This window comes from Chaetomium fimeti, assembly GCF_033439085.1.
Source record: "Chaetomium fimeti strain CBS 168.71 chromosome Unknown B0H64scaffold_8, whole genome shotgun sequence".
In the NCBI taxonomy this organism is placed as follows: domain Eukaryota; kingdom Fungi; phylum Ascomycota; class Sordariomycetes; order Sordariales; family Chaetomiaceae; genus Chaetomium; species Chaetomium fimeti.
Window position 1 is genome coordinate 591,188 of NW_026944336.1, and position 23,116 is coordinate 614,303.

The 23,116-nt window shown below is 57.5% G+C and overlaps 8 protein-coding genes and 1 non-coding gene across 9 annotated transcripts; 4 read left to right on the forward strand and 5 right to left on the reverse strand.

Moving 5' to 3' along the window:
• Nucleotides 1-21: 21 nt before the first annotated feature.
• B0H64DRAFT_408325 (phosphatidylinositol-glycan biosynthesis class S protein) lies at nucleotides 22-2,281 on the reverse strand. The gene is made up of 2 exons (XM_062804637.1): nucleotides 1,848-2,281; nucleotides 22-1,777 (listed from the first exon to the last, which is right to left on the reverse strand). The coding sequence occupies exons 1-2, from the start codon at nucleotides 2,118-2,120 to the stop codon at nucleotides 383-385; spliced, it is 1,668 nt and encodes a 555-aa protein (XP_062655396.1). The 5' UTR covers nucleotides 2,121-2,281; the 3' UTR covers nucleotides 22-382.
• On the reverse strand, nucleotides 68-160 carry B0H64DRAFT_t149. Its single transcript has one exon. It is a non-coding gene; the product is annotated as a tRNA-Phe (tRNA).
• Nucleotides 2,282-3,785: 1,504 nt separating the features above from the next.
• B0H64DRAFT_242278 (uncharacterized protein) lies at nucleotides 3,786-6,035 on the forward strand. The gene is made up of 2 exons (XM_062799864.1): nucleotides 3,786-4,690; nucleotides 4,750-6,035. The coding sequence occupies exons 1-2, from the start codon at nucleotides 3,923-3,925 to the stop codon at nucleotides 5,899-5,901; spliced, it is 1,920 nt and encodes a 639-aa protein (XP_062655397.1). The 5' UTR covers nucleotides 3,786-3,922; the 3' UTR covers nucleotides 5,902-6,035.
• Nucleotides 6,036-7,015: 980 nt separating this feature from the next.
• Nucleotides 7,016-8,117, forward strand: B0H64DRAFT_242282 (thioredoxin-like protein). The gene is made up of 3 exons (XM_062799865.1): nucleotides 7,016-7,168; nucleotides 7,271-7,594; nucleotides 7,657-8,117. The coding sequence occupies exons 1-3, from the start codon at nucleotides 7,143-7,145 to the stop codon at nucleotides 7,982-7,984; spliced, it is 678 nt and encodes a 225-aa protein (XP_062655398.1). The 5' UTR covers nucleotides 7,016-7,142; the 3' UTR covers nucleotides 7,985-8,117.
• Nucleotides 8,118-9,066: 949 nt separating this feature from the next.
• B0H64DRAFT_435630 (uncharacterized protein) lies at nucleotides 9,067-13,334 on the forward strand. Its single transcript, XM_062806146.1, has 3 exons — nucleotides 9,067-9,376; nucleotides 9,733-12,681; nucleotides 12,949-13,334. The coding sequence occupies exons 1-3, from the start codon at nucleotides 9,328-9,330 to the stop codon at nucleotides 12,972-12,974; spliced, it is 3,024 nt and encodes a 1,007-aa protein (XP_062655399.1). The 5' UTR covers nucleotides 9,067-9,327; the 3' UTR covers nucleotides 12,975-13,334.
• Nucleotides 13,335-13,600: 266 nt separating this feature from the next.
• On the reverse strand, nucleotides 13,601-17,654 carry B0H64DRAFT_408339 (uncharacterized protein). Its single transcript, XM_062804638.1, has 4 exons — nucleotides 16,642-17,654; nucleotides 14,122-16,576; nucleotides 14,018-14,043; nucleotides 13,601-13,961 (listed from the first exon to the last, which is right to left on the reverse strand). Exons 1-4 carry the CDS (start codon nucleotides 17,535-17,537, stop codon nucleotides 13,859-13,861), a joined length of 3,480 nt encoding a protein of 1,159 aa, XP_062655400.1. The 5' UTR covers nucleotides 17,538-17,654; the 3' UTR covers nucleotides 13,601-13,858.
• Nucleotides 17,655-17,752: 98 nt separating this feature from the next.
• On the forward strand, nucleotides 17,753-19,878 carry B0H64DRAFT_408340 (uncharacterized protein). Its single transcript, XM_062804639.1, has one exon. It carries the CDS (start codon nucleotides 17,888-17,890, stop codon nucleotides 19,721-19,723), a length of 1,836 nt encoding a protein of 611 aa, XP_062655401.1. The 5' UTR covers nucleotides 17,753-17,887; the 3' UTR covers nucleotides 19,724-19,878.
• An 83-nt stretch (nucleotides 19,879-19,961) lies between these two features.
• Nucleotides 19,962-20,293, reverse strand: B0H64DRAFT_408341 (uncharacterized protein). The gene has a single exon (XM_062804640.1). The coding sequence runs from the start codon at nucleotides 20,152-20,154 to the stop codon at nucleotides 19,969-19,971; it is 186 nt and encodes a 61-aa protein (XP_062655402.1). The 5' UTR covers nucleotides 20,155-20,293; the 3' UTR covers nucleotides 19,962-19,968.
• A 146-nt stretch (nucleotides 20,294-20,439) lies between these two features.
• On the reverse strand, nucleotides 20,440-22,617 carry B0H64DRAFT_468646 (high-affinity glucose transporter RGT2; the record flags this gene model as incomplete). The annotated part of the gene is made up of 4 exons (XM_062807764.1): nucleotides 20,440-21,467; nucleotides 21,604-22,050; nucleotides 22,105-22,430; nucleotides 22,508-22,617. The coding sequence occupies 4 exons, from the start codon at nucleotides 22,615-22,617 to the stop codon at nucleotides 20,731-20,733; spliced, it is 1,620 nt and encodes a 539-aa protein (XP_062655403.1). The 3' UTR covers nucleotides 20,440-20,730.
• Nucleotides 22,618-23,116: the final 499 nt, after the last annotated feature.

Here is a 23,116-nt window from a genome sequence, read left to right on the forward strand (position 1 = left end):
CCCCCACCCCACCAGACGAAACCTGTGTGCCTGAGAGCAAAAATATCGGATGGAAAAAAGAGAAGTGTGCGGTTTATGTGGATCGAACACATGACCTTCAGATTTGTAGTTCCCGAAGTTTTACTTCAGTCTGACGCTCTCCCAACTGAGCTAAACCCGCAGCTTGATTGTTGGATATGCGGTTGTCCCCAAGCGAGTATGAACCAGGAAACGGAGGTGACTCACCCGAACCTCAACCCGGCAGCCAACGACGACAACCAACACCAATATCCAACAGCCACACAAGTCTAACAGAATTACCATGTATTTATTGCTCTAACACAAATAAAGCATACCGGAAACCCAACGCCAATCTACCAACCCCCCCCCCCCCTCTTCTGCTCTACTCCATCTTCTTCCCCCTCCCCACCGCCGCCGCCTCCTTCCTCCGCTTCACCCACGCCTTCAACTCATTCAACAGGCCCATAACCAACGGCACCGCGACCGGCCCCAGCAGCGGCAAGTACACCGCAATCTTGTGCTCATCCGGGAAATACAGCTGCCCGACCATGCTCTTCTCGAAGAACGCGCGCTCGGCCTCGGCCTCGGCGATGCGCGCGTGGGCGAGGCCCTCGGGCCCGCCCAGCGTCTCGCACGCCAGCCGCAGGTGGTGCATCGTCTTGGAGACGCCGTCGGCGACGCGGCTGGGGATGGAGATGGACGGGAGCGCGAGCGAGAGGCGCGCGAGGGAGCCGAGCGTCGACGAGGCCCGCAGGAGGAGGTCGGCGGAGCGGATGCGCGACAGGGTTGAGAGGCGCAGGGGGAGGGAGCCGGATTGTGGGGTGCCGGTGAGTGAGAGGAGGTGCGAGGTGAAGGTGAGGAGGGGTTGCTTGAGTGCCTCGACCGAGAGGTGGCTGGTGTCGTTGGGGAGGGGGAGCAGGTAGACGGTGCCCCATTGCGGCATCATCCACGAGTGGGACGAGGGCTCGGGCGCGCCATCTTCCTCCGAGCTTTGCGCCGGTGCTGCAATTGTTTGATCCCCGACGAAGACGATAAAGTTAACCGTGGGTGCGCCTCCGATAGACGGCGAGAGCGGCCACTCGGCAGCGTTGATAAATGAAGAGAGATCCTCCTTGTTGAGCACCTGGTTTTGAACGCCCGGCGTCGCATAGAGCTGCACTTGCGTGTCGATGGTAAAGTTGTGGATCGGCGAGAGCACATCGAGCACAGGCTTCATATACTCGCCGATTGCCCCGTCAATATCCCAGCTGCTCGGCAGCGGCCCACTTGTAAAGAGCGAGAAGGTGAGGTGGTATGTCGGCGCGTATTTTAACGATCGGCTCGTACGCTTGGAAAGCGAGTCGGAGATGTCTGACGAGAGCCCTTGTGGACGATGGTCCGAAGGGATCGAGTTGGTCGATAGCAGGTACGAGATGGTGGCCTGCTCCTCGGCGAACGTCGACCGCAGCTGGCCGGCTACATACGTGGCGAGGGGAGAAGAGGAGGAGGTCGGCGACGGAATCGCGTTCGACGGATATGTGATGTCGAGGATTGGCTCGTGGGGATCGAACTTGGCCGTGGTCGCGTCCCCCGGGACTAGCCGGATGGTCAAGACGCTCTCGCGGTTGTGATGCTCAGTCGCTGACGGTGGGGCTAGCTGCAGCCGCAAGTGGTGGCCGGAGAAGTCATTGAGGTCGTCGAGAGCGTGCTGGGTGAGGCGGAGGAGGTTCTGGGCCTCCTGCTCTTGGAGCGAATTGGCTTGGATGGAGATGCGGAGGGGGAAGACGGGTCGACATGCCTAGAACAAGTAGTTAGCATCTGGCCACTCTACGGGTTATTCCCAACACCAACGTGGAGAGAATGCGTACCTTGCCGTCAGACCAATCCAGCATCTCCTGAAGAGGGAGGTCGGCACGGTAAATGGTGGTTGTCTTCCACCATATTGGCAATCCGAGCAGCAGTATGATCAGCCAAAAAGAGAGGATGATGTGGCTCCGTCGCCGTACGTCGGACGCCTTCTCGGGCGGTGGCTGCTTTTTGACTTGCGCTCCATCTTTGGAGTTGGCAGTCACCGAATCTGAAGTGACGGCTGGGCTTTCGAAATGCCCCGCGCCATTGTCCGGCGGCTGTTGAATCGACATGGCGATGGGGAAGCGGGTTGCCTATCCATCGACACTCGACACTCGGGTCGCGCCGAACACGCTTCACTCAGTGCCCCTGGGTGCTGCTGCCAAGAAACGACCTGCAGGGCAGTGCCAGAGCCAGACTAGCGTGGCACGTGGAGATAACAAACCGACTTGAGAAACCCCGACCGATAACAACAAAGTCCACTGCTTTCCACTGCTTTGCTTCTGTCGGCTTCACATGACGCCTATCACTTCGCTGTTGGCAAGTCCCGAGGTCAAGCTGGAAGCCAAGCCCCTGCAACAATCGCTGCTGTGTTGGTCATGGATTCTCGGATTCCCTTTCCAGCATTTCCAACGACTGACGGCAGAGCCGCATTTACACGATCGAGCGACAAGACATATGCTAATCAACAAAGACGCACTCCGATGGAAACCAGTTGGAAACAACCCAGTCGTCGCCTTTTCTGCGAGGACGGAGTTCGCAATCAGCTGCCAACAAGCGACTCCGATTTTGTGATGTGCCCCCGCGTGCCCGCCAAGTCGGAATCGGACCCTGCCCGAGACCGCCGCTCATTGCCGGAGCTACTATTCGGACGGAGTGCTGTACTATTCGGACGGAGTAACTAGGCCGAAACAGGTTAAGCGCACCCAAACTTTGTCACGTGGTTCCTAAGTCGGCCTCGCACCACCACAAATTCAACAGAATCAATCCCGCAACACACGTCGGCGACAGCCTCAATTAAAGCTATCGCCACCTACACCCGGTATAGAGGGCCTTTTCAACCCGGCGGATTAGCTCGGGCCGCCTTCTACCCAGCCTATACAGCGTGCCCTGCCCGTCCTGCCCGTGAGACTGGCGCTGAGTCGCTCCCGATCGCTCGAGTCGCGCCTGGCCCTTTTTCAACGCGTTTTTTCAATCAACACGTCGGATTTGCGCGGCCAACTAACCACCTCGATTCGATACCCCTACAGGGCGCGCAGGTACAGGGCTGGCAAATAGGGCGAGGAAGGGAGGCCAGTTCAGGTTGAATCGCGTTCTTCATACTTGTATAATTGAACGATAGTCGGGAGATAGATTGAGAATTTGGTGGCCGTAAGGCCGACTCAGGAGCTGTGCTGCAAATTTTTGGTGCGCTTTGCCTAACTCGGCCTAGTTACTCCGTCCGAATAGTACAGCACTCCGTCCGAATAGTAGCTGCGCTCATTGCATGTTGTCGTCATGTTTGGCTTGGGACGGTATGCTACCTTACCTAAACCCTGCATCTGCAACTCACTGAGCCGAGGCACAACACCGCCTTACGCAGCCTGTGCTGCATCCCGTTCAGCTGCAAGCCTGCAAGTGCCCAGAACAACGAACAAGTGTCGTTGGTAGAAGCCGTGGGAGGCTGCGTGAGTTTCGGATTCCGCAATTCTTTATTCCAATCTAGCGCTGCCTATGCCCGCTATTCATTACCCCAATTCGGAACGATGATGGCGTTCTCCAGTCATGATCCCTGTTCACTGGTGTTGTCTCACGGCCCTGTCCCCGATGGGTTCAAATAAAATGCCAGGAACTGCCGCGGTCAAAAACCATTCCCCAGATCCGAGGACTCCCATTCTCCATTCTCCCCATCCAATCCGTTCTCTCCCGACCTCTCCTATAGACGCCATTTCTTTGATACCCATAAGTCGTGCCCCAGAGTGCGGGCGGAGCCTTTCTTTTATTTCGCATCTACACTAGTTAATAAGAGCGCCAGACCTGGCTGGACTGCTCGACAATGTCCCGTAAGTGACCGGGGACCTACCCATGCTCCCTTTTCGAGAAAACCCCGGTTAACATGATAGTGCCTGTACCTCTTCCCGTTGCTGCTTCAGCCTTGGCTGGGGTGGCAGCATATATCAACGCCAAGGCCCTTGTTTCCTACGACGTTGCCCTCCTGGGTTCCCTTCTCCCAACCCTCGCTCGAGTGGGCTGGTGGACAAATCGAGGACGACTCAACTTCTTCTATCGCCTCGAGGACTTGGCCACCACCAAGTCTTCCGCCAACCGCGCCTTTTTGCGCTTCGAGGACAAGACTTATACCTATGCACAGGGGTACGATACCGTGTTGCGCTATGCCAACTGGCTGAAGGAGCGACGAGGAATCAAGAAGGGGGATATGGTGGCGTTGGACTTCCAGAACACCGACACTCTCCTCTTTCTCGTCTTTGCGCTCTGGTCGCTAGGTGCGGTGCCTGCGCTCATCAACTACAACCTGACAGGCAAACCCCTGGCGCATTGCGTGAAGAAGGCGACAGCCAGCCTCGTTCTCATCGATCCCGTGGTGGCCGGGAATGTCGGGGAGGATGTCCGGTCGGAGCTGGACCAAGTGACGTTCGAGGTTGTCACGCCGGAACTCGAGGGCCAGATGCTGTCGCATGAGCCGACCCGGCCTCCCGATGAGCTGCGGGCCGACGCCACCGGCGATAGCATGGGTATCCTCATCTTTACGAGCGGGACTACCGGGCTGCCCAAGGCTGCGATCGTGTCGTGGTCTAAGATCTCAGTAGTCGGTGGCTTCACATCCCGCTGGATCGGGACGAGCAAGAATGATGTGTTCTACACGGTGAGTCCACCCCGCTGTCGCTCTTTTTAACTTTTCCCGGTCTAACTGGAACACCACAGGCAATGCCGCTCTACCACAGCACAGCAATGCTGCTCGGCTTCGCGCACACCATCTCCGTCGGCGGCACCTTCGCCATGAGCCGCAAGTTCTCGACCAGCGGGTTCTGGGACGACGTGCGCAAGCACCGCGCCAACATCATCCAATACGTCGGCGAGACGTGCCGGTACCTGCTATCGGCACCACCCCGCACCGACCCGAAGACGGGCGCCAACCTCGACCGCCAGCACAACGTGCGCGTGGCGTTCGGCAACGGCCTCCGGCCCGACGTGTGGAACCAGTTCAAGGAGCGCTTCGGCATCGACACCATCGCCGAGTTCTACGGCGCGACCGAGGGCAGCTTCGCGACCTGGAACCTCAGCCGCAACGACTACAGCATGGGCGCCATCGGGCGCAGCGGCACCCTCTACAACCTCGTACTCGGCCGCAGCGTCGCCATCGTGGCCGTCGACCATGACACGGAGCTCCCTTACCGCGACGCGCGCACGGGGTTCTGCCACCGCAGCCCGACCGGCGAACCCGGTGAGCTGCTCTTCCGACTCCCACCAGCCGACGTCGAGTCGCGGTTCCAGGGGTACTACGGCGACCGGGAGGCGACGGGCAAGAAGATCATGCGGGACGTGTTTGCTGCGGGCGACGCCTGGTTCCGCACGGGCGACGTCGTGCGCTGGGACGCGCAGAACCGCGTCTACTTCAACGACCGCATCGGCGACACCTTCCGCTGGAAGAGCGAGAACGTCTCGACGGCTGAGGTCGCGCTGGTGGTCGGCACCCACCCGGCCGTGGCCGAGGCTAATGTTTACGGGGTGGAGGTGCCCGGCCATGAGGGCCGTGCCGGCTGCGCTGCGGTTGCGTTTCGACCTGCGCCTCCTGGTGGTGGGGCCGTGCCTAGCGAGGAGACGCTCAAGACGCTCGCGGCGCATGTGCGTGCGGGGTTGCCCAAGTATGCGCTGCCGCTGTTTTTGCGGGTTGTCAAGGGTGAGACCCTGCAGGCGACGGGCACGAACAAGCAGCAGAAGACGGGCTTGCGGAGTGAGGGTGTTGATCCGGGCAAGACGGGGTCAGATGATATCTTTTGGCTGCGGGGCGATTCGTATGTCAGGTTTGGGGCCGCCGACTGGAAGGCTCTGCAGGGCGGGAAGGTCAAGCTCTGAGGGCGGCTACTGGAGGTCTATCTTCCCCGATGAAATGCATCGTGACGATGCGTTGCCGATACTTTTGGCGCGTCGCATGCCTTATAAATAGCAAATAGTGGTATGTTTAGAGAGCATATCAAGACCATCAATCTCTAGACCAGTCGTCCCATCGGGTACTCCTACTTGTTGATCTCCCTCGGAGAAGTTCACCGTCGATCGTGCCGTGATGGAGGGTTGCCAATCACCCCTAGTCGTTTAACGCCCCAAGAAGGCTCCGGAATCGGATCAACGGCGCGTCAAACACCTACCTAGGTACCGGTAGGTATTTTGTTGCACGGGAGAAGATTCATGGATATGGCAAGCTCCCGTATCTGGACGATATGTGATGTCAAAACGCAGTGTTTGACTTCAAAGGTCAACAGACGGGTCTTGCGAGTATCAGATGTCTGTTCATGATGTCTGATCGTTTTAAGCCGAAGACATCCTGTTAGACCCTCCGCTGCTCGGATCCGGAAGCGGCCGCTCTCGGGCGCAACCGGCGCATCCAATACCCATCAAGGTTCTCACTGCGCAAAAAGGTACCTCCTAACTGCCCGACGTTAAAATAAGAACCCGTATCCGCTGCAGGCCCGCCGTTTACAAGAAGCGCGTCGCCGGATAAGCTTCTGAGGCTCCCCGTCGAGTTGTCTTGCATTCACGAGCCCACTCGGCAACCCCCACCAGATGCCCAGCCTCGAGAGCCAGCGGGTTGCGCCAGCGCGCGGCAAATGACATGATGGTGCCTGGCCAATGAGACACGTCATTGATCGCGCAATGGGACGCCAATCCCAATCAGGGGCGCTGAGGGGCAGCGGTGCCCCACGGCAAGGTGATGGAGGGGTCAACTGCCCCGCGTTGCGGCGCCGGGAACGTCACCAAAGAGCTTCTTTGGGCTTCGGGGCTGACCAGGTCGGCGACTGGTCGGCCATTGTGTGCAGGGGAACGACGGATGAGGCCAAGGAGTGACAGGTTGGTTTATTAATGCAAGCGGCTGGAATTCTTTGGGAACTCGTGGGGACAGATCGCCGAGGGTAGGAGGGAGGTTGAGCTTTTAAATCTGCTGCTGCCCCTCACCTACCTGTGTACCTTCTCTCCCAAATCCATAATACCTCATCCCAAGTCGCTTCCCGCTCTTACCATCCCGCAATTGCTTGCATTTCCAATCTATTCTGTGATACCCAGCCACCAATACAACTTTGATACCCCTAAAAACAGACAAGATGGCCTCCGAGCGTCAAGCAGCACCGTACGTTCCTCTATTCGCTGTTTCTCTCTCGCGAACACGACGAACCACCCCGCGTCGGACCGCAAGTTGTGCCACAACTCGTTGCTAACATGCGCCTTATAGCCTCCGTCTGGGCTCGACTGCCCCCAACTTCCAGGCCGAGACCACCCAGGGCCCCATCGACTTCCATGAGTTCATTGGCGACAACTGGGTCATCCTGTTCTCCCACCCCGAGGACTACACCCCCGTGTGCACCACCGAGCTCGGCGAGATGGCCCGTCTCGAGCCCGAGTTCAAGAAGCGCGGCGTCAAGCTGATCGGTCTCTCCGCCAACACCCTCGGCAGCCACGAGGGCTGGATCAAGGACATTGACGAGGTGACTGGCTCGCTCGTCAGCTTCCCCATCCTCGCCGACAAGGAGCGCAAGATTGCCTACCTCTACGACATGTGAGTTTTGGATTAGTTGAGCGCGCTTCTTGGCCCCTTTACATGCTGACACGGCGTCCCAGGATTGACTACCAAGACACTACCAACGTGGATGAGAAGGGCATTGCCTTCACGATCCGCTCCGTCTTCTTCATCGACCCCAAGAAGACCATCCGCACCATCCTGTCGTACCCGGCGTCCACGGGCCGCAACAGCGCCGAGATCCTGCGCGTCATCGACTCGCTCCAGACCGGCGACAAGCACAAGGTCACCACCCCGATCAACTGGGTACCCGGTGACGATGTTATCGTCCACCCTACCATCAAGGGCGAGCAGGCCACCACCCTGTTCCCCAACATGCGCGTCGTCAAGCCGTACCTGCGCTTCACCCCGCTGCCCAAGGACGCTTAAGCAATGGGCGGTGACGGTTATGACGGAGGAGGGATGATAGGACGGTCATGCTAGTTACAGCTCGAGGAATACCGCACTCCGGGTGGAATACCTACCCCCGTGGATGTGGATATGGCTCCGGTTTCTGCCATCTGAGTAAACTACGATAGCGGATGCTTGGAAAGCGTTGGCGCGCAAGGGTTTTTTCTCGCCTCGCCGTTGGGCTAGCAACAAGAAATTGACGATCTTCTCCCAAAGACTTTCCTTTTGACACTTCGGTGGCTGGCTACCCCCGTCTCTCCCACGTGGCTTGCCGACCTCCCGTATGCTTAGCGTCGTCGCTTGCTTCCGCCGGTCGGTGGTATTCCTTCCGTTGAAACGTCGAGATAGTTAAAACAACAGGGGCCCAATTCTTACCTTCTCTCATCTCCGGGCAGACAGGGGAATTGTCGTCCTGGTCGGAGATGGGTGTCCATTCTTGTGGGTTTTTGTTTCGGGTGCGCCTGCCGCCAATCCAGGTCGTTGTTTCGAGTCAGGGCGCCGAGCCAATAATTGATCCGTGCTCCACCCCACCAGCCAGGCGCCCAAAGAGAGCAGGCGCACCTCTGCACCAGCGCTAGCCGGATCCCTTCTTCCAACCCAACCCCACATTCCTCCCAAGAGAACGGAAAGCCTCGTGCGGTCCTGTTCTATCAGCGAGTCAGCGTGGTTCTTTCGTGGCTGGTTGCTTCCTCGCAACCTCCTTTCAGCATCTCGCATCTTCGGACTGTTCAACTCCTCGACTGTCCGTGTCCCTCGACGCCCCCGGCTACCAGATTTTCACGGTTTCGGCCGGGCCTCTTGCGAGCTTCATCCGCGAGTCCACTCATTCATTTCTCGACTGACGCGACCCCCCTTTCTCCCGCTCGCTCACCCCGAAAGGTCGTCCGTGCGGCGCACTTTCGCACTTTGACCAGCCTACCTGTGAACGGACCACGAGAGACTTCCCGTCTTCCTGTCCTCTCACCATCTTTTCTTGTTCCGGGACGATCTGCCTACTTCGGATTTCCAGGACGAACCTGGAATTGATTGGCGAAACACCTTATCAGGTATGCGCGCACCTTCAGGCTCTTCCTCCCCCCTTCCCCAGATCTCCTCGCCGACGCCCACCCTCCCCGCGGCACTCTTCCGAATCATCCTCACCCCGGTCGCCATGCCTTTTTGTGCGGGCAAGAATCTTGCCCCCTGCCCTCGCTTACACACTTCGCGAATTTCCCTATTGTCACTCTACCCCGTTACCACCTCCTCTGCCCCATTTGACAAAGATCGCTGGGTGGATATTCCGCGATTCGGGAGAGCCCCAGGCGCCGGAGGGAGCCGCAACCATGGACCTCCCCGGCGCATGCCTGGCCCGCCCCGGTCCAGTCCGCCAGGGTGAGGAGCCACCGTGCTGGGCTGACGGTTGCGTCCGACCTCCCTCCCGGCTGTGCCTCCGTGCGACCATCCCAAAAACTGGCTTCTGGAACTTCTCTTTCTTCCCGTACCTTGCTCTGCCACGTTGCGCGTCACTGTTTCTTTCCTTTCTTGCGTTCCTTGCTTTCGGCTTCACTTTTCAGTCCCGGCACAACCAGTCGGCCGCGCCGGACTTTTCCCGCTTTACCCTACCTCCGAGACACCAAAACATTTTCTCTCTTTTTTGTGTCCTGGCTCGCTCTGCCGGTTTTTGCCGTGTAGCAGACTACTACACACGTCGAGTATGTCGGGCTTTAGGCTAACCCCCGGGGAATCAGGCCCGCAACAGGCCGGGTTCGACGACTACTTTGGCCGCCGCTCCGACTCGGAGTCTGAAGATCGACTAGCCTCCAAGTCATCCTCCGATATCCTATCCTCAGCCTTCCGTGGCATCAAGAGGATCGCGCCCGGAAGACCACCCAAGCTTTCCCTGCGCCGACCCCCCGAGTCGCACGTGCCCTCCTCGCTCGAGAGCTCCCCGATCTCCGCCCCTCTCCTCTCCAGAGGCACTCGCACGCCTCTGCCACAACATGCACGGAGCCTAAGCCTGCAGGATAGTCTCGCAAAGCCACTACCCGAACGACCACCGCCGCAGCTTTCTCCAGCCAGCCCCTTGACTCCTCTGGCCCCCCAGCAGTCAAGTTTGGCTACGATTCTCGACACCGAAACCGACGAAGAGGACAGCCGACTCGACACCATGGAGTCGGCATCGTCCATGGATATGGGTGGCGGGTTGTATGCCCGAGGGCAGGCCGGCCACGGTCACGACTCGAGCATGAACAGTAGCCAGAGCAGCCTGGCGAGCTCGTCCCGACACGACGGACAAGATGACCGGAAGGACAATTTGACGCCGAAGAGCACTGGCCCGTTATCAGCTGGACCGTCGCCTAATCTGGGTCAGTCGAGAACCCAAACCGGGGGTCCTGCTGTCGGAACCGCAACTCCGTCGGCACATTTGTCCGGGTTGATGTGCAACGTGCACAGGACAACAGGGAAAGAACCACACCCGCTCGTTGGAGCCACGACCACTATCGTGGGAGACAAGTTGTACGTGTTTGGAGGAAGGATATTATCCAGGAGCAGGCCAGCGCCCTTGACCGCGGATCTATACGAGCTCGACTTGATTCGCCGACACTGGACGAAACTGGAGACTTCGGGCGACATCCCCCCGCCACGATACTTCCATTCCATGTGCGCACTTGGCGATACGAAACTTGTTTGCTACGGCGGGATGTCGCCGACAACGAACCAGAAAAACATACCACAAGACCAGCAACCCGAGGTCACCGTCATGTCAGATATCTACATTTATGACGTGCCGACTAAGAAATGGACCTTTATCCCGACACAAGACGCTCCACAAGGTCGCTACGCGCATTGCGCGTGCATCCTCCCATCCTCGGCAGCATTCGTCTCGCACAGGGCCCCTCTTTCGGCATTACAACACAACCCCTCTACTGGCAGCGCGAACGAAGGGCGGATCGGGATTAATATCGACGGCTCTGGCGGCAGTGAGATGATCGTGGTCGGCGGACAGGATGCGTCGAATCACTACATTGAGCAGATCAGTGTCTTCAACCTGCGCAGCTTGAAATGGGTCTCAACACAGGCACTAGGCAAGAGCTGCGGTGCCTATCGCAGCGTTGTGGCGCCACTCCCTCCTTCCGTTACCTCGAAACTCGGCAAGGCATTCCCGGGCGGCACACGACACGAGGTCGGTGGAATTAGCCAGGAGGCGAGAGAGCCTGGATCCAGCATGCTTATTTATAGCAATTACAACTTTTTGGACGTCAAACTGGAGTTGCAGATCAGATCACCCGATGGCCACCTGAGCGAACGAGCCATGAGCGGCACATACAGCCCGCCAGGATTGCGGTTCCCCAACGGCGGAGTCATCGACACGCATTTTGTCGTCAGCGGCACCTATCTCACATCGTCAAAACAGGAATATGCCCTCTGGGCGCTGGATTTGCGAACCCTGACCTGGAGCCGCATTGATGCTGGCGGCGCTGTCTTCAGCCAGGGTAGCTGGAACCGCGGCGTGCTGTGGAACAGGCGAAACACGTTCGTCGTGCTAGGCAACAGGAAGCGGAGCCTCGTGGATGACTATAATCATCGCAGGATCAACTTCAGCAATGTCTGCATGGTCGAGCTGGAGGCCTTTGGCTTCTATGACAACCCCCGGAAGGTGGCCCCTATGAGTGGCTTTGTTAGCGCCAGCAGCCCCTATACTGGGCCCGGTTTGAGTCTGGCCCGCAAAGCCGGTTTCACCGCCGGCGGCAGGACTCATAACCGCGCTGCCGAAGAGCTGGGCGAGAAGGCCCTCGCGTTGAGAGAACTCGCGGACATGGATATTCTCTGCATCGGTGGCGAGCGGATACCAATCAACTCGAGAATCGTGGCGAGGAGATGGGGTCCATACTTTGTCCAGCTGCTTAGAGAGGGCACGGCAACGCAGGACGGCAGTGATGCAGCGACCCTGCGGTCAAATTCGGTGTCCGCACCCAGCAACTCGATCCGGAGCTCCAACCTCACCATCACCCCGGGGAACATGAGCTCTATGAGCGGCAGCACCCTGTATTCGACGGGTGGCATGAGCAGGGGTGGAAACGCCAGCACGTCGCCAGGACCGGTCGACCCCGCCGCCATCAACACGGCCCCCACACCACGAACCCTCCCGCCAAACAGCCGGCCACGGTGCCTCTACCTCCCGCACACCTATCTCACCCTCCAAGCCCTCTTACACTTTCTCTACACCTCCACCCTCCCGTCGCCCTCCTCGCCGCTCTGCACCCCGCAGATCCTCTGCAGCCTCCTCCAGATCGCCTGCCCCTACCGCGTCGACGGTCTCCTCGAAGCCGTCATCGAGCGCCTACACGGGCTCCTCGACAGCCGCAACGCCGCCGCCGTCTTCAACGCCACCGCCATGGCGGCCGGCGGCGGTCGCGGCATCGACGGCACCCTCAACCCCAACTTCTTCCCCCTCGCCACCAGCGCCCTCGACGCCCTCGCCGGCTACACCATGGACACCGGTAACTCCCAACAAAACCAACACACCAACGGCGGCGCCAGCAGCGTCGCCAGCTCGGACGCCGGCGGTGGTGGTCCCCGCAGCGGCGGCCTATCCATCAGCACGGCCGTGCCTGGCGCGCCGCCGAGTAGTGACGAGCTGAGCGCTACGACGAGTGTCAGCGGGAGCGAGTGGAGCACGTCTGAGGTCGGGGACAGTGAGCGTGGTGGGACGGGCAGGGAGGTGTGGGCAGGGGATCTGAGTAGTGTGATTGGGCTGCAGAAGAGGGGGTTGAGGGGGTTGATGGAGGGGAGGAGGATGCGGGAGAGGGGAGGGGGGGCGGGGGGTGGGGGGGTGAGTGCTGGTGGGAGTGGGGGTGGACAGCAGGGTGGTGTAGGAGGGGGCGTTGGGGGTGGGGGGCAGTATGGGTCGGGGAGGGTCGGGTTGGGGATTGGTGCTTCGTGAGGGGAGTGAGCTTCTTCAGCTTTTGAGCTTCCTAAGCTTCGTTAAGGGGGTTATGGTTAGAGCCTCTCTGGTGGTGGTGAATTGAGTTGGGTATGGTACTGTACCTATGGTTATCTGCTTCTTGGGTGTGGGAGATGTTTTGTATGTTTGTAGAGGGGGGCTTTGTTGTGTTTGTAGAAGTGGGTGTGTTTTTGCTGGGAATGATGGGATGAACACGGTCATGTGTGGGTGGGTTGGGTTGGGCATATGCATATGGTAGTTGGATATCGGGCTTTTGTGTTGTTGCATATCAGTTGGAAATGATAGGAGATGTTGGATATGTTGGATATGTTGACGTTGTTGGAAGACGTTGAAAGATGTTGAATATAGGGAAACAGTTCACACTTCACATCCTTGTGCGTGCTGAGTAGAGCAAAGGATCACCATTCATTTCCCTGGGGGGGACGTTATGTATCGATTCTGTCCTCTGTGTGGCACGAGAACGACCAACACAGGTCTCCTCAACCTCAACCCCATGCCTGTCACAAACCCAGTTTCCCCGGGACCGTTTCGCTCAACCATGACGTATGGATTGTATATATGTACAACAGCTCGACCGACGGCGCCATTAACCGAATCTGATGGCTTTGAGTCAGTGACACGCGAGCTTTGAGGTTTAAGAATTGACTTGCGAGTAAGGCAGGTCTCCATCCGACGCCTCTTTCGTATGTGGTCCGCCCACCCCCACCAGATATCCGGCCGATAGGGGCAGGTCGCCGGCTGACTCGTCAGCCCCCTTCGTGTCCTCGTCCCCCCTGGCGGATGTTGCCGTGGAAGGCTGCGGGCGTTGCTGTGAGGGTTTTAGGCCTGGCCACAAAGAGCTGAGATTTTGTTAGTAAAGGTTGTCCGAGGACCATGCCGCAATAGACGAATATATATGTATATTCCACCTACTGTCTCTCTCGATGCCGCTCGAGTAAATCGGTTCGATGGAAGCTCTTGTCACACCACTCGCATGTGAACGGCGGGATACCATGACTTAGCTGATGGCGTCTAAAGAGAGACTCGTCAGCTACCATGCTCAAAGCCATTTAGCGATAACTGTTTACCTTAGATGGTCGCCTCGAGTGAACGCCTATAACCATTGATTAGTACCTAAATGCGACGCAAAACCAGGAAAAGGAAGACCTGAAGAGTATGCGAGGATTAATACCTTGGGTGGGCTACAAATCTTGCAGATGTGGAGCGGCGCTTTGGGTGTCGTGTTGACCTCCATTAGTCCCTGTTGCCGTTGGCGTTCATCTGCGTCCCTGACGGCCCCCATCAGTTCGTCCATGTTCGGACTGCCCAGTTGCACTACGTCTTCGCTCGGGGATTCGTACCCAGCCAACGCCTCCCCCTCCTCTCTCTCCTCTCCCTCGTCACTCTCTCGCCTGTGCTGCTCCACGGCCTTCCCTGCTAGTCTAATATATGCCGAATCCAAACCCTCACGGCTGTGTTCCTTTGCGCCCTGTCCCTCTCCTTGTTCAATCTCATCGCCATTTCCTCCTCGGAGTGCCGATATGGCTTGTTTCGCGGCCCCATGGAACCTCCTACGAAGCTCCTCTTCCTTTTCCTGGTCCTCCGGCTTTCCAAGCTCCTGTGTTACCTCACGCCCTCCAAGGAACCACTTTGTTCGCGCCCCCGCTCCAGCGTGGCGTAACTTGTCATCCGTTTGCCTGTCCTTCTCGAGTCTCTGCCCCAAATCATCATTCTCTGTAATTTGCTCCGAGTCTAAATGCGCACGGCGTAGCCCTTCTCCCCCCCTCTTCTCCCTCTCAAGCCTCTCTGTCGGCTTGTAGCTTTTGGTTTTATACCTACTCGCTTCCAACCGTGGCACATCTGGGCGTGGCGGCTCCTTCCCCCGGTTGTCCGTCTCAGAATTCCCCTTAGAGATAGGCTTAACAAACTCTCTGCCTTCTCCCCCGATTGTCCGCCCCGCCGTCTCGTTATCCTCCTCTTCGGATTCGACAAAGGCGCGCTCGTTGACGCTGCCTGAGGCCATTCGTTTTTGCCTCCGTTCCTCACGCCGCTTGTGAAGATATTCCTGATACTCATTCTCGTCTAGGTCCGTAGTGTCGTCGCTGCTGTTGACGTCTCCGAGGTTATATCTTTTTCTTTGGTCGATCTTGCTGCTCGACGGACCGGGTTCAGAACGCTCCTCCGTGAGAGGCCGCTTGCCCGCGTCCAGTTCAGCAAGCCACGGGATCTCCAGCTTGGCGCGGCGTTGGATTTCCTCGATCTCACGATTAACCTCCTCGATTGTGTGAGGCCACTTGCGCGCCTTGTCTTCAGCGGACCACTTCTCCTGGCGCTCGACGTGAAGAAGAAGTTTCTCGAGCCCGCGAAAACGAGGGTCTCTGGGCTTAGCATACCTCTCCTCCCGGCTGGGCTTTGGGGCCGCCGGGTCCAGTCCCCCCTCTGACCTCTCTGTTGACTCATCTCTTCCGATCTCATCCATGTTCGTTTCCAACCGTGACGGACCTCGGGGTAACGGTTCCTTCTCTTGATTGTCCGCCTCAGCATTCCTCTTAGCGATAGGTTTAACAGCCTCTATGGCTTCTCCCTCAATTATCCGCCCCATCATCTCGTGATCCTCCTCGTTGATTTCGCCAAAGGTCGATCGTTCGCCCCTCCGTTCCGCACGAATCGGTCGTATAAACTCTTGAAAATCACGCTCGGTGTGGCCATTAACGTCTCCGAGGATAAATCTTTCTTCTTCGTCCAGATCCGACAACTCTTCCGAATCTGAGCGGCTGCGGTTTGGCTTGGGAGATTGATCGACGCGAGATCGAGTCGCGCCGTGCCGCTCGTCGTCGCCGGTGCCAGAAGAGATCTGCTCTGCCTGTTTGCCTTTACGACCGTTCCCGTCAATCTCATCCGGTAGAGTGTCATCCAGGGGTTCGGACATTCTGGTCTTATCCCCATCTGGCAGAGACGGAGGTCTCTCGCGGTCTCGGACCGTTATCTCGATCTCGTCTTCCTCCAGGTCCAGCCGAGAGCGATCACGGCGTAGGGCTTCATCACCTGCATCCTCATTGCCTTCCAATGCCCAGCTGCCTGACTGGGTGTATCTGGGACTAAAGGATTGGCGAGATACCCCGTTACTGGAACCATTGGACGAGGCGGCTTCAACCGCCTCGCCTTCGGAGGCAGGTTCCCCTCGTGTAAAAGAAAGATCAAGACTCCTGCCGTCAGCAGTGTCGTCTGATTCGATTTCCCCGTCTTCATCCGTAGCACTTTTGGGCAAAGCAAATAACGACAGCTGCTCCTGATGTCGGCCCACGTGCCGCCGGTATTGGTTAGCGGATGTCAAGATTTCGGCGTCACCGCAGATGGGGCAGGGGATTCCCTCTTTGATGTCTAGTGGTTGGGCTGCGAGCTTGACCAGAGCATCGGCGCCGCCTTGTGAGACGGAGTCTGGATGGGCGTTGGCAAGGTGGTCTTTGAACCGCGAAGGGGAGCTGAAGATGGAGGTGCAGCCGAACAAGCACGGGTAGGTGTTCCAATGGTTCTGCTGGACGTGGTTCATCCATTCGTGCCGTCGCGAGAACTCTTGTTCGGCGTTGGAAGCCGTGCACTCCTTTTCGAGACAGATGTACGGACGAAGATCGGAGTAGACATGTTTTCTTAATGTTTCATACTACATTAGCTGCGAGGGCCATGGGTGAAACTCGTGTCTTTGGTGACTTACTTCCATGCAGCTCTGTCTGTGGCCACGATTATGACATAGCAAAAGGGGCATTGGAAGGGTCCCTCATGGGCCACCTCCGGCAAGGGCGGGACCCGCAGCGCCCCTTCGTCGGCAGCGGAGGTAGCATATGAGGTTTGAGACGCTCCGGCGTCGGAACGGTCATCTTCTAGAATGGTCGGCTGCTTGCCCTTGTCCTTCAAATGGGTGGGAATCGAAGACGCAATCGTATCATTGCATTCCTTCGGGGTCGGATCCGGATCGTCGACTCCTTGTGACAGCTTGACATGGTGAGATTCTCGATATCGGAAGTATTGCCGTCTCCTTGAGGTCGCCTTGCCCAGTCTCTCCGCAAGCCACGGCTCAACCGATGAGAACTTCGCCTGGACATGCTGTATATCAAAGGGCTCAAAGTAAGACGTGTCAGCTAAATGGTACGTGATGAAGCGGTCGTGCGGTGCTGGGTTTCTGATGGTCATGCTGAGGCGGAGCAGACAATCGACAACATCCGCCACGCCCTCGGTGGCAATCTGACCCAGTTCTGTGGTCGGCGAATCCGTATCGTCATCTTCGACATCTTCTTCATCGTCGAGCTGATCCCATGGCGTCTTCTCTCCACTGGCGATTGCGATGGCCTGACTCAGTAGATCGCACAGTTCCCCCAGGAGTTCTATGACTTGGTCTTTTATCGGGGAGGCATCTCTGAGCCGGTAGTCCAGGGATCCGGTGCCAGTCTTGTGTGCGCCTATGTTGCCAGCCCACACCTTGAACTTCGTTTGTTCATCCTGGATTTTGCGCTGGATCCACGGCTCCGGGAAGTTGAGCACCCTCGTTGGCTCAAAAAGCCCCCGAAAGGCGGCAAGGGAGCGGGACACATGGACTGCAATGGTTTCCTCCATGGTAGTTGGTGTGCCCAGGCCAAGAGAATATAATTCATTGACATGCACGGGGGGGGAGTTGGCCCTGGATATTATCAGGGTACACAATCCGGACCTAAGAAGAAGATACTGGCTCGGGGATCAGCTGCGGGGTTCGTCGAGGTGATCACTGCAGCAAAGGCCGCATGTCGTCTGACGAATCAAGTAGGAAGCGGGCCGCCTCACTCGTCCAACTCAGCCGCAAAACCCCTCTTCTTTCGAGTGCCAGGCGAAACGGCGGCGTCTCAGAAACAGACAAGAGTCACCAGAAGAGAAGCTGTTCGAGACCTTCTCGTAACAACTTAAAGTCTTGGAACTGGTCTCCTTCCACCATGTCAGGCTTTGAAATCGCGGGTATCATCCTCGGCTCTCTTCCCCTCCTGATTCCAGCCATCGAACATGTCCGCCAGAGTCTGTCTACCCGAAGATACGATCAGCAGTTACAGAGCCTCACCCGCAACCTCAAGACCGAACGGGTCAAGCTCCAAAATGTCTGCGAAAAATTGCTCGACGGACTTGTCCCCCCGTCGCAAATCCAGCTCATGATCAGCGAGCCACTGGGGGATCTGTGGCGAGATGAAGACACAGAAAAAAGGATTCGAGGCCGCCTATGGGACAAGGACTCGTATGAGAGCTTCGAGACGGCCATCCAGAGCATTTCGGCCTCCGTTGACGACCTGGCAGCCAAGATCACGGCTCAACGAGAACGACAGGCATCGCTGCTGAAAAGAGGCGTGTTCGCATTGAAGCGCACAAACTACACGGAGACCCTCACTGAGCTCAAGGACAACGTTGCGAACCTCGTGACCCTTACAAGTCAGAGCATCGAGCTGGAACCTTCACGCCGGGTGCGGTCCTACGGCAGGTTCCTCGTCATTCTTCAAAACCTATCCAAGAGCCTGTACAGAGCCATCCAGTCCAGTCTGACAACCTGCCACTGCTGTCATGATGTTGGTCTCAGGTTAGAAACTCGCAAGGCCGTCATCGCCCCACTGGACAGCGAGGACGACATCACGCGACATCTTGAGTTTCGGGTCGCTGTTTCGTGCAACCCTGAGGCTGCGGACAAGGAGGCATTATGGCGGGAGATGATGGCGCTTAAGACGGTGACGGAGCAAAGTACGGCACAACCACCTCCCCTTGAGGCACCTCTTGCCACCAGAGCACCATTGAGCAACAAGGCCCCGTCGGCTTTGAACAGGTTCAAGGGGAAGAAGAGCGTTAGCTTTACTGCTTCCCAATTTGCCCCGAGAAGCACAACCAGCACACTCGTAGAAACCACAGCGAGTACCAGCACCCTTGGAACAGCAACGGGCACCCTTCTTTGTACCGCCACCGGCACCCTCCTCGAGAAAAATCACATCCATAGGTTGCCAATAAGAGCACCAACAGCCGAGCCAACCTTGACCCTGTGCGGGGATCTCCAGGCAATCCGGACCCCAGCGAGCTGTCTCAGAGACCCAACAACGAACACGGAACAACCTTACGGCATCATCGTCGACGCCTCCCGGAAATACGCTGTATATCCAACCCCCCCAAACTCAGCAGTCAGCTCCCGCTTAACCACCGTCTCCCTACGAAGCATCCTCGAGGAAACAGGCGAGCGATCCCCTTACCTCTCTTGTCGTGACCGCCTACAGATGGCGGTCATCATCGCGTCAAGCGTGGTCCAGCTCCACGGCAGTCCCTGGCTCTCGAACACCGAAACCCTCACCAGCCGCGATATCCACTTTTTTGTTGACAACAAAGGAGAGATTGCCATCTCATGTGGCGATCCCATTCTGGTCCGACGACTCGCTGACCCTTCCCCTAACACGGTTACGGACCAAACCTCCGAAGTCGTCACTTCGAAGCGCAATCCAGCTCTTTTGTCGCTAGGGTATCTGTTGCTGGAACTCTTTCTAGAAGACACGATGAAGTCGTTTCGGGCACCGGGGGAGCAGGCTCCCGGCGCCGTCGGGAACGTTCTCTCCGACTACATTACGGCACAACGGGCGCTGGAAAAGGCTACTTTTCCGAGCGAGAACTACAGGAGTGCTGTCTCAAGGTGTTTGCAGGGTGAGCTACATGTATCTAAGCCGGGGCGGGGGTTTGAGAATGAGGACTATTGCCGCGAGTTTTACTCGGGAGTCATTGCGCTTCTTGAGAAGGACCTCGAGAACGCATGACGGGATGCAGGGGGATGTGGGTATTGATACAAGGGGGCTGTTCAGTAATAGATAGCGACAGGCGAGATAGAGACTGAGAAAAGGGATGTTCGGAAACACCGGGTGACCATACCCCTTGAACTCATTAAGGATACCAGGGACCTCCCTTCTTTTCACAATATCCTTTGGTCGTAAGGGCGATAAAGTAAAACACGCAAGACGCGGATTACGGTGCCGGGTCTTAAATGGTACTTGGGGACGGTCGTTCACGCCGCCCCCATGCAGGCCCCGTACAAGACCCTGATGCCGTCTCCCGCCTCCGTCTTCACCTTCTGTCCACAGGGGAGGACCTCGACGCTGATTCTGATGTTGGCGATTTCGATTAGGTCCTGTCTGACCGCCTTGTCTGGAGCACAATTCTCCACGTTGGCCGGGTTCCGAACATAAACCATGAATTCTTGCCCGTCTTCCCCGGCGTTTTTACCAAGCTCAGTCTCCTCACGAGTGGTTCGGACGGCTGAGCAAATCCTCCATGTATCCAGAGTGGCATGAAGCACCAGGGCTGTGTTCCAAGATAAGCCAAGTCATCGCAGATGACATCCGTAAAGAAACGGCTGAGAATGGGGAAAGCAACTCGGGGCGTAGCCAGGCTAGCATCATTGGAGACGTATTAGCGAAGGAGTGTCGTTAAACAACACCTTGAATAGCTAGTACCTAATCGATCCAATCCGGACCCAGCTTCTTCTATATTTATGGAAATAAATGTCTAGAATAAGAGCGGACAACCCTCCACCCCAGGGTCAGAACCCCAACCACGACAACGATACAAAAGGGGACAGCTACCAACCGCAATTCGGTTTCTCACCAAACCAATTTGCCAGTCCAGATACCCCCATCTGCTACCAATGCCCACCCACCGTAACGGACTGAGCCTTGCAGCGGCCTCGGCAACCCCCGACTAAGCCCAACCCCTGAAAGGGAACGGCGAAGTGGCCAACGGCTCCGTCGCGGCTCCAGGCACAACCGTCTCAGTTCACCTTTTCCTCCACGGGCAAGGAACCGTCTTGAACCACGGCTTCTTCGTGCTCAGACGCCAAGTTTCCCTTCTTCCCATGCTCCCAAGCAAGCGTAGGCTTCCATTGCGCCGACTTCCGCGCATCGCTGACCTCATCGTACAGCTGATCGACCTGCTCCAGACTGAGGCCCTTGGTCTCGTAGATCATGAGCCAGACGAACAGGATGCAGAGAAAGCAGGCGCCGAACCACACAAAGAAGATCTTGGACTGCAGATTAGCGTACCCGTCTCCGTAGTTGACCAGGTAGGGCGTCGCGTAGGCAATGGCCCAGTTCAGCAGCCAGTTGGTGGCGGTGGTGATGCTGAGGGACTTGGCGCGCGTCTTGAGCGGGTAGATCTCGCCCGTGACGACCCAGGCGAGCGGGCCCCAGGTGGAGGCGAAGAAGAAGATGTAGATGCAGACGAATGCCACGGCGGCCTGCTGCCCGGCGAGGCTGGTCACGAAGATCTCGCCGTTGGCGTGCTGGCCCGTGGACACGGTGCCGCAGACGGCGACGATCAGCTGGGAGACGCACATGCCGATGGCGCCGAAGAGGAGGAGCGGGCGGCGGCCCCATTTGTCGACGGCGTATAGGCCGGGGATGGTGGAGGCTACGTTGATGGCTGATGTGATCATGGAGACGGTAAAGCCGCTGGAGACGCCCGAGTTTTGGAAGTACTTGGTCCCGTAGTAGAAGATGAAGTTGATACCTGCAAAAGAGAGCCAGCCAGTCAGTTTATCTTGTCCAGAGTCCAGGCCACCTGAAGACAACGGTTCGAGCTTGAGGAGTGAGACTGAAGCCGGTGCCTGTTTGGGGGAAGTGGGAATTAAAAGGGATTACCCTACCTGAGAGCTGCTGGAGCGCTTGTACTCCCATGCCCGTGAGCTGTCTCTTCAGCATCGGTGGTCTGAAGCAATCGAGATAGGAACCTTGTCCCATGGTCATCTCATATTCATGCGTGGCTTGGACTTCTGCCAACTCGGCTGCAATGGCTTCATGGCCGACTGGGAGGCGTCGAAGCCGGCTAAGCGAAAGAGCCGCCTTTTCCGCCTTGTCTTTCTTGATCAAGAACCGAGGCGTTTCGGGAAGGACCATCATGCCAAAGAACAAGATAAGTGACCATGCCAACTGAATACCAATGGGGATACGGTATGACCCGGTATCGTCCCGTTGCCCAGTAGCGTTGTTGACAAGGGCCGCGAGGAGCAGGCCGATGGTGATGGCCCATTGATAGGTGCCGACGATGAGGCCGCGGATCCATTTGGGAGCGGTTTCGGATTGGTATAGCGGGACTGGAGCAACCAATGTCAGCATAAGTGATCACACGGCGCATTGAATGAACTAACTCTGTGCAGATATCAAGCCGACACCGAAACCAGCAAAGAAGCGGCCCGCTAGGAACATCGGGATGGCCGTTGCAACCGTGTGCAGGACGACGCCCAGATTGAACACCCACGTGGAGACCATCAAGCCCAGACGACGACCAAGATAGTCGGCCAGGAAAGGGGAGCAAAGGGCACCGAAGAAGGTGCCGGCCGAGAGGATGGAGACAATGGCGGACTCCTGGGAGGCAGTGACATTGGGGTTTCCTTGGGCATCAATGTGGCCCGTACTGAAAAGCCGCTGCCAGTAGGGCATAGCCAGCACCCCGCTGATGGTGCCGGTGTCATATCTAAAAGTGTACAAGTGTTAGTTAGCTCGGATGGACTGGACTTCTCGCACCCATCTCACACGTATTATTGAACGCACCCGAAGAGAACACCGCCAAAGGCCACAAAGAGACCCACGGCGATGGCAGGCCATGTCTTGCCTGCCACGTTCTCGGGCCTGGCTAGGGCCAGGCTCTTGAGCACGGCCATCGCGTCAAGATGGTTTGAGAGAGTTGTCAACGGATGTCAACAGTGGTAACAAGACGCTTGGAGAGAAAGACGAAGGCTTGGAGGATGTGGTTGGAGCAACTTGGAGATTTGTGTCTACGGGAGGCAGCGGGACTGCCCCTTTTATCCCCAGAACTCCAGAGCCATAACATCTCATCTTGTTGGGAAACTACTGATCCATCCGGCGTGACCGAAGAGTTGTCATTGTCAACAACGGATTACTCCACCCCCGGAAGTATGTCCTCTCGTGGTGGAACATCCTCCCATTGCGACACCGTGGTGAGAACCGTGAGATAGCCAGCGGATCTTCCTCGGGTGTACTTGCCTTCAACCAACCTCGCGTTCCCCCATCGCGGTCCATTTCGCCATGGCCAGGACCGGGACACGATCAGCGCTGGACTGGATACCGCCGTCGATGGAGCGTCCAATGAGGATTCCATGACTGCGCAATCCTCGTCAATGTGTTCCAAACAGCGAGACC

Excerpts from the sequence above, each read along its gene's own strand:
- B0H64DRAFT_408325 (XM_062804637.1), bottom strand. The coding sequence starts at position 2,120 with ATGTCGATTCAACAGCCGCCGGACAATGGCGCGGGGCATTTCGAAAGC. Across the intron at positions 1,778-1,847 it reads TGGATTGGTCTGACGGCAAG|GCATGTCGACCCGTCTTCCC; the intron begins GTACGCATTCTC and ends TACTTGTTCTAG.
- B0H64DRAFT_242278 (XM_062799864.1), top strand. The coding sequence starts at position 3,923 with ATGATAGTGCCTGTACCTCTTCCCGTTGCTGCTTCAGCCTTGGCTGGG. Across the intron at positions 4,691-4,749 it reads AGAATGATGTGTTCTACACG|GCAATGCCGCTCTACCACAG; the intron begins GTGAGTCCACCC and ends GGAACACCACAG.
- B0H64DRAFT_242282 (XM_062799865.1), top strand. The coding sequence starts at position 7,143 with ATGGCCTCCGAGCGTCAAGCAGCACC. Across the intron at positions 7,169-7,270 it reads TCCGAGCGTCAAGCAGCACC|CCTCCGTCTGGGCTCGACTG; the intron begins GTACGTTCCTCT and ends TGCGCCTTATAG. Across the intron at positions 7,595-7,656 it reads ATTGCCTACCTCTACGACAT|GATTGACTACCAAGACACTA; the intron begins GTGAGTTTTGGA and ends ACGGCGTCCCAG.
- B0H64DRAFT_435630 (XM_062806146.1), top strand. The coding sequence starts at position 9,328 with ATGGACCTCCCCGGCGCATGCCTGGCCCGCCCCGGTCCAGTCCGCCAG. Across the intron at positions 9,377-9,732 it reads CCCCGGTCCAGTCCGCCAGG|GCCCGCAACAGGCCGGGTTC; the intron begins GTGAGGAGCCAC and ends CCGGGGAATCAG. Across the intron at positions 12,682-12,948 it reads CACGTCTGAGGTCGGGGACA|CTTTTGAGCTTCCTAAGCTT; the intron begins GTGAGCGTGGTG and ends GAGCTTCTTCAG.
- B0H64DRAFT_408339 (XM_062804638.1), bottom strand. The coding sequence starts at position 17,537 with ATGGAGGAAACCATTGCAGTCCATGTGTCCCGCTCCCTTGCCGCCTTT. Across the intron at positions 16,577-16,641 it reads ACAGACAGAGCTGCATGGAA|AAAACATGTCTACTCCGATC; the intron begins GTAAGTCACCAA and ends TGAAACATTAAG. Across the intron at positions 13,962-14,017 it reads ACTCGAGGCGACCATCTAAG|ACGCCATCAGCTAAGTCATG; the intron begins GTAAACAGTTAT and ends GTCTCTCTTTAG.
- B0H64DRAFT_408340 (XM_062804639.1), top strand. The coding sequence starts at position 17,888 with ATGTCAGGCTTTGAAATCGCGGGTATCATCCTCGGCTCTCTTCCCCTC.
- B0H64DRAFT_408341 (XM_062804640.1), bottom strand. The coding sequence starts at position 20,154 with ATGGTTTATGTTCGGAACCCGGCCAACGTGGAGAATTGTGCTCCAGAC.